Source organism: Stegastes partitus, unplaced genomic scaffold, assembly GCF_000690725.1.
Source record: "Stegastes partitus isolate 25-593 unplaced genomic scaffold, Stegastes_partitus-1.0.2 Scaffold1858, whole genome shotgun sequence".
In the NCBI taxonomy this organism is placed as follows: domain Eukaryota; kingdom Metazoa; phylum Chordata; class Actinopteri; family Pomacentridae; genus Stegastes; species Stegastes partitus.
In genome coordinates this window covers 2,919-10,576 of record NW_007579589.1, presented here as the reverse complement: position 1 = coordinate 10,576, position 7,658 = coordinate 2,919, and the positions used below count along the sequence as shown (strand labels likewise).

The window sequence follows — 7,658 nt, the reverse complement described above, 5'->3', positions numbered from 1 at the left end:
TACTTGTAGCAGCAGCACATTTATTAAAGTAAATGAGGGAAACACCGTGACTGTGGAGGCCTCTAACGTTTTTGGATGCTACGATCCAGGTCAGTGTGTCCTGCACTGATGTGGCCTCGTTCGAAAAGCTCTACAGTCTTTTATTAAATATACAATCAGGTTTAAGTCTCCAGTCTGCAGCAGGGAAACTCTGAGAGATCCTGCATGCTGTATGTTTTTCTCTCTGCTAATGGAAATCCAGACAAAAGAACAAAAATAGTAGAAGGTGTTAAAGGCAGCGAGGGAGGCACGTTCTGCTAACGGGTTCACGGTAATCTCTTAATGAACTTCCACGTGGAGTAACGGTGGAAACGGTGGGCCGGGGAAAGAAAAGAGGATGAGCAGGAAAAAGAGGAAGAGCAGGATGGGATGGAGGGGAAAAATGTATTAATAGCGGAAGATGAGGAGGAAGAAACTTTAGAGGAAAGCAGGTCGGCAGAGATCAAAGCCGGGCGTCTCCTGGTTCCGTTAAGGGAACAGAAAGAGGCTCGAGTGAGTCGAACACAAAGAGAAGCGCATCAGGAGAAAAATGCACGACACCAATGGTGCAAAAAAAGGAAAAAGCTACAACCTATTAAAGCGCTAATGTGGGAACAAATTTGCTCGTGGTGAGCGGTTTGGCAGCCTGACATGGGGTCTGTCTGAAATCCCCCGACAATCCTCTGCTGCCGTCAGACATTGGAAAGCAAGCCGGTGTCATCCACTTGACAAGTCAGAGGTCAGGTAAGCAGCTACCTGGTGGTAAGCATCCTGGGCAGTAAGCCTGACAGTGAGCCAGTTGGTGAATGGGGAGCGAGTCGAGCGTGACTGACCGGCTGTCAGCTGCCAGAGCCGCTGCACTGTCTGGAAATTAAATAACCGGCACAGAAATGCAACTTCTAATGTGGCTGGTGTTTGTGTTAGCGACTGCTGTTGACCCAGGAAGACCGAAACAGGAACCGAAAACAGTTTTCATACACGTCACCGAGTCAATAAAAGCCACTGATACCAAAACAGTGGAGTTAATAATGAGAAACAGCAAGAAACAGATTGTGAGCAGATGACGTATCATCAGTGACTGTGTTTGTATTCAGTGAAATCTCAAAACACCACAAGTTTTAAAACAGCTCTGTATTGTTCGTTTTTTTCAGAGCTGACCCACATCTTTAGTTCCCCTCCAGCTCGGAGGTTAAATATTTTTAACCCACGTTTGCGGTTCTCTGGTTCCACGTCGCTGCGCCAAACTTTTCTGCTTCTTTCGGTGTTCTGTGATGCTGCTCGTTCACGCAGCATCCAGGTAACTGTGCTGCAGAGCGTGTGGGCCGGCGTGTCTGCGTGCACGCGTGTGTCACTGCACATAGAGGCTAATCTGCCATAAGCTGGTTTATGGGCTCATCTGCAGTGACGCAGATCTACGCGCCAAGCTCTGCGCTGATAGATTCTCCATGACAACTAACCCTCAGAGACGGTGGCCCGTAGCCTACATACCGACCTGCAGCTTACCACTCACATAGGAGGCACGTTCACCGCACACACACGCTGCTTTTTAAAGCATTTACGATACAAATGTTGCATTAAATGTTGGGCTCGTTTTTGCACATTTAAGAAGTTGCATGGAAATTTCTGAAGATGGGTGAGAAACCACCTGTAGAGGGCGTGCACGAGCACCTTCAGTCTCACCTGTAAGTGACCAGAATGATCCCAACTGTAAAGCAACAGCGAAATAATTAACTCTTATTCATTTTGTCAGAGGATGAGGAAAATTCAGGGCACGCAGCCTTTGTTCCTCACACATGATGAGACTGACAAAAGGAGAAGTGAAGCTAAGACTATGTGAATTAAACCCCTTATTAAAATAATAAGGCTCAATGACAGACGAGTGTTTGGTGGCTGCATCTCTTGAGAAAAACCAACGTGCGTAAAAGCGTTTTGGAAGAAGAAGAAGTGCTGATATAAGTTTCGGTTGTGGGTTCAGAGCCCAGTCTGACTTCTTCTCTCCTCTTCCTTTTCTTCAGACACGCCTCAGTCTTCAGTCCTGCAGCCGCTGTGGGCAGCTATTAGTAGGTGTTTGCTGTCAATCAAAGCGACCCGCCCCAACGCTCCTCAGACGGGAAGCGCTTCAGTTCACAACTTCTCCAGCAGATGTGCAGCGGGACCTCTGCGGCAGCGCGCAGCAACCAGCGGGCGACAAACGGCCAAAATGTAAAGGATAAAGTCGCCATACGCCTCTTCCAGAAAGTAGGTGTGCATCGGGAGGGCGTCGAGGTGTTTTTAAACGATGCGTAAAGTTGTTTTTACGCAGCATGGACGCGCAATAACCTGTGCGTAAAAGTGAGCCAAAGAGGAGAGAAGTTGAAGAACGCTGGATGGGAGGTTTTCTCGGATAAAATGGATGTGTCGGTGAGTCTTTGGAACAAACTGAGAAGTTGACAGCGAGAGGAGCAACCGGTTGATTTCCAGACGGCGGAGACGGAGCGCGCAGTGGATGCAGCTCCTGAGTTGAATTTGTCTGGGTTGCAGACTTTATGTAAGAAGTAGGACAACACCGCCCAGCTAGTTCTTTCCGTCATGCGTACAGACGTTTCCAGAATCGTGTTGTTATGATCGAGTTCAGCCCTGAAGGGTCGATTCCACTGAGCGGAGCCGCCAGCTGATGCCGCAGCTCCAGCGGGAGTTAGCGGAAAGTTTCACATCCTCCTGCCTGCTGCCTCTTCTCGACATGGACGGGAGCGCGGAGTGCGTGGGCTCGGACGGGGAGAGCATCAGCCTCAGCGTGCTCAACTGGGAGCAAGTGCAGCGGCTGGACGCCATCCTCACCGGCTCCATCCCGATCCACGGCCGCTGGAGCTTCCCCACGCTGGAGGTGAAGCCGCGGGACATCGTCAAGGTGGTGCGGAGCCGCATGGAGGAGAAGCGGATCCATGTCCGGGAGGTGCGCCTGAACGGATCCGCGGCCAGCTACGTGCTGCACGAAGACAGCGGGCTGGGATGGAAAGATCTGGACTTAATATTCTGTGCGGAGCTGAAAGGAGAGATGGAGTTCCAGATAGTGAAGGACATCGTCCTGGACTCTCTTCTGGACTTCCTGCCGGAGGGAGTGAATAAAGAAAAGATCACACCAGTGACCTTAAAGGTAGAAACCAAACACACGACTCACGTACAGAGGCTAGATCACAACTTGTAGAGCAGGAAACTTCTCTGCCTCATTTGTCCTCTTTTATTTCCACCTACTCTCACCTAATTACACATTCAGCAGAGGTCATAATTGCACATTTTTCCTGCTTTGCAAATGCACCCAAATTATATTTACACAAATGTGAGCTCTGCATCCAAACAGCACAGACCTGCAGCCACTCAAAAAGTAAAAAGGTCGGTTTCCAATTCAAAGAGGATTCTGTCTAATCCAATTGGAGTCGGATCCACATTAATCAGTCGGCCCTCAGTTACCTGGATACCGAGGACTAGCAGGGCTGCTAATGGCCCGCAGACAGATGTGATCAGCAAAACATCCCCAATAACAGACCAAACTGAGATTTATATCTGCGCACAAACAGCACTAATGTGGGGTTTTCTGAAACCCGATCAAACCGAGGCTGGTTCATAATCTCCTCCTAAGACCCGGAGTGCAGTCGTTTCTAACCACGAGCACATGATGAGCAGGTCGAGTGTCACTTTCAGGGGAAGAAAAAGTGAAGTAAAATTATATTACAGCTGTGAAAGGGAGGAAAAAACAGAGGAGGCGGAGTTGATTCATGGAGGCAGAGAAGGCAGGAGGCCTCAGCGTGATGGAAAAAGGAAAATCTGGCGTTTATTCTTCGTGAAAATAGGAATTAGTGCTGAAGATTTTAAATGATTGTGATCCTCTAAAGCCAGTTATTTGTTCCTATTTTGCTGCAGCGGCTGTTGGGAGGCGTATCGGATGCACAAATGGACAGATTGTGTTCTTTAATATGATAATTTTCACTGCTGAAGTGGCTGCATCTAGTTGCCAACTCTCTGTTCCAGCAGTGTCTTAGATTTCAAGAGTTTTTATCCGTCACAGGACGTGCAGTGAAATGCAGAGCGACTGTTCTTCAGGACTGTGCAGAAGAAAGAAAAACTCACTGATGCAACCTGCAAAAACACGACTTCTTACAGCTCCACCTCATGTTTTTCTGTGTGTTTGTCTTCAGGAGGCTTACGTGCAGAAGATGGTGAAGGTGTGCAACGACTCGGACCGCTGGAGCCTCATCTCGCTGTCCAACAACCGCGGCAAAAACGTGGAGCTCAAGTTCGTGGACTCGCTGCGGCGGCAGTTTGAGTTCAGCGTGGACTCCTTCCAGATCCGCCTGGACTCGCTGCTGCTCTTCTACGAGTGCTCGGAGCACCCGATGGCCGCCACGTTCCACCCCACCATCCTCGGCGAGAGCGTCTACGGCGACTTCCCCACCGCCCTCGACCACCTGCGCCGGCGCCTCATCTGCACGCGGAGTCCCGAGGAGATCCGCGGTGGCGGCTTGCTGAAGTACTGCCACCTGCTGGTGCGGGGTTTCCGCGCGGCGTCCGACGGCGAGATGAAGCTGCTGCAGCGCTACATGTGCTCGCGCTTCTTCATAGACTTCCCGGACGTGAGCGAGCAGCGGAGGAAGCTGGAGTCGTACCTGCAGAACCACTTCGTGGACCTGGAGGACCGGAAGTACGACTACCTGGCGACGCTGTACGACGTGGTGCAGGAGAGCACCGTGTGCCTGATGGGCCACGAGAGGCGCCAGACGCTCAGCCTCATCTCATCGCTAGCGCTGCGGGTCCTGGCCGAGCAGAACGCCATCCCCAACGCCGCCAACGTCACCTGCTTCTACCAGCCGGCGCCGTACGTCTCGGACGGCAACTTCAGCAACTATTACGTGGCGCAGGTCCAGCCGGTGTACTCGTGTCCTCCGTCGCCGCCTCAGCAGTACCTCCCTCTGTCGCAGCATCCCATGTACGCCACCTGGTTGCCCTGTAACTAAACCGACTCTTGTGTAACCGCGGCGATGTTTTTATCGCTTCCTCAAGACAAAATTAGACAAGGAGCGGATAAAAGAAGAGAATAAAGGAAGGAAGGGAACCTTGATCAGGCCAGAGTTCAGCCTGTCGCTGGGTTCGGGTGCCGCGGCAGGAAGCGACCAAAGAGGCTCATCTGTCAGTTCGACCGAAGTCGAACCCGGAGGAGATAATTTTAAACGATGAACATCTCCACATACAGCCACAACGAGTAGCAGAGGACACACATGAAGATTCATCCAGAGATTCTCCATGTTCCACTGTGAGAGTGTGTGTGAATGTGTGTGTTCACAAGCAATGCAAAAAAAAAAAGAAAAGAAAAGAGGAACTGGATACTGTTTACAAATCCAAAGATCTACTTTGATATCAAGTTTTTTTCTGAACTCTTGAGAGAAAAACCAAAACCAACAAAACAATGCATGCTTTATTTCTGTACAGGAATAATGTTCTTCAAAGTGCCTCGATGAAGCCTAAAGGGAAGAGCTGTGTTTGTGATTCTGTATCGTAGACGACTTGTCTCTTTGATTACGGTGATAATGAATGTACGGAGGGTTTAGCGGTGCCGAGGGACGATCTCCTGCACCGAGGGGAGCCACCGGACCGACCGGGGGTTTAGTTCTAGTCGAAGACTCTGCGCTTATCAGCCGTCCTGTTGGACAAGTACACATCCTGATTACCAAAGAGGAAGTAACAGCATAATCTCATCATCTGTAGAAGCGGGTGGAGGCGGGGGGGTGAAGCAAAAAATGCTTATAAGAGTAAAGTAGATTTGAGAGAAATGTGCAGAAAAGAAGGAAGTTTGGCTGCAAGAAATAACAAAAAAAGACATTTCTTTTATCCTTCTTTTGTTTTCTGGGCATCAAAACACGAAAACAAATTGACAACTGAAGCTCCAACCAGAGGCGATGATCAGCTTTAGGGGTGAAAAAGAGAGAATCAATAACCAGATGTGTCGCCTGCAGCCGGAGCTGCACGTGAAGGAACCCAGTTGTTTGTTTCTTCCGAGCAAACAGAACCAGTGTTTGCATTCGGCGTTGCTCACCAGAACGTGCTGGGTGTTTCCTCGACGCAACACAACAGGGTGTTAACAAACATGTCACTCTGCTGCGCGGGTTTCCTCATGCACGGGCAAAACACACACAACTCTATAGGGAACCTTTAGGTTGCATCACAGAAAGCGGAGCGGATGTGCAACCGGGGGGCAACTGGGTTTTCAAAATGTTACACTGGAAAGTTGTAAAATAATAAGATTGTAGAGAAAAAAAATCGAACCCACTCTTCAAAATCAGCAGAACACGTGGACTGTGCATGCATGGAGCGTGCATAATTAAAGGTTAATTGACTTTTTGCTGCAAGAGCTCAAGGAAAACCTTTCCGGGCTGAACTTGTGTGACTCCACCTGCAGCCTCGTTAGCGTAGCCGAATTCTGAATCAGCATTAAAAGCGACTGTTTGCAGCACATTGGATCTTTTCAAGCCGATTCTGAGCAGCGGCACAAATTCAAAATAAAACGACAAGAAATTTAAAAGTCGACTTGCTGTTTTTTTCGACGATTTAACGAGTTGTGTGACGCGAAGATTGCCGTTTGCAAAGATGCGTTTGCAGCCACGCCGGCTCGTTTGGAAACAGCGGATTGGTGCAGAGCTCGTCTCCTCATTAAAACAACACCTGAGATTGTCCCAGAATCTGGTCAAACGAGACCAACTAATCGACCCGGACACTACAGAATTGCACACCAAATGATCGTTTGTTAGCGTTTTCTATGCAGCTTCAAGGCTTTTTATCCTCCTTTATGCACTGTAAGAGAAACAAGAAGAAGAAGGCTGCAGCAGATTATTACTGTCAGAGTCAGAACAAAAACCGGCTTCATGTTCAATCCGTGGAAAAAGTTTGTCTCCTCGAGGAAATACTGTAAAAAAAAAAAAAGTAAATGTACAGACGAATAACAATCATTTGTAAAAGGCAATAAACGACCTGTCGGGGTAGAACTTTTTGTGACGAGGTGTAAATTTATCAGCTTTGAACTCGCAGCATCTTCTTCTCAAACGCGTCAGATCTCCTATTTTTCTATCGATCTTCTATTTTTGTACAGTTTGTGTTTCGGGGGCCGACGTAGCGGGCGGATTCAGAGTGTGTTTCTCTGTGTGTGTGTGTGTGTGTCGTCGTTGCTGTTTTGTTGTGTTCTCGGCTGATGAAGAGCAGCGCAGTGGCTTCGGCGACGTGCACTCGTGTTCACTGTTTGTGCGCTCTGAGCTGTTTTTGTTTTTGTTTTCTTATGGATTCCTGTTGCTCTAATGAGATTGTTTCATTGCTCCTCGGTGGTTTTGAACCGCGGTCCTGCTGCGGAACACGGAAACAATGATCTGATGATTGTGTTCGAGTTGACCGACTTGATAATTAAAAGAGAGAAAAGAGAGTTTTTTTGTTGTTGTTGTTTTTGCTGTTACCACACACACACACACACACACACACACCAGCAGCCACAGTAACATCCTAAAAGGTTGAACTTCAAACACCTGAGATTGTCCAAGCAATGAGAATCTGGTTGGATGTTTGACCGACTAACCAACGACGCACCACACGATCATTTCTTAGCGTTTGTCTCGCAGCTTGAAGGC

General features: G+C 48.7%; 1 protein-coding gene across 1 annotated transcript; it reads left to right on the top strand.

The window, feature by feature from the left end:
* Positions 1-2,151: 2,151 nt before the first annotated feature.
* On the top strand, positions 2,152-7,456 carry LOC103372915 (protein FAM46A-like). Its single transcript, XM_008302688.1, has 2 exons — positions 2,152-3,151; positions 4,191-7,456. The coding sequence occupies exons 1-2, from the start codon at positions 2,672-2,674 to the stop codon at positions 5,004-5,006; spliced, it is 1,296 nt and encodes a 431-aa protein (XP_008300910.1). The 5' UTR covers positions 2,152-2,671; the 3' UTR covers positions 5,007-7,456.
* The last annotated feature ends 202 nt before the right edge of the window (positions 7,457-7,658 follow it).

Bases quoted from the DNA above. Each gene is read 5' to 3' on its own strand.
- LOC103372915 (XM_008302688.1), top strand. From the start codon at position 2,672: ATGCCGCAGCTCCAGCGGGAGTTAGCGGAAAGTTTCACATCCTCCTGC. The intron at 3,152-4,190 runs GTAGAAACCAAA...GTTTGTCTTCAG, and splicing joins TCACACCAGTGACCTTAAAG to GAGGCTTACGTGCAGAAGAT.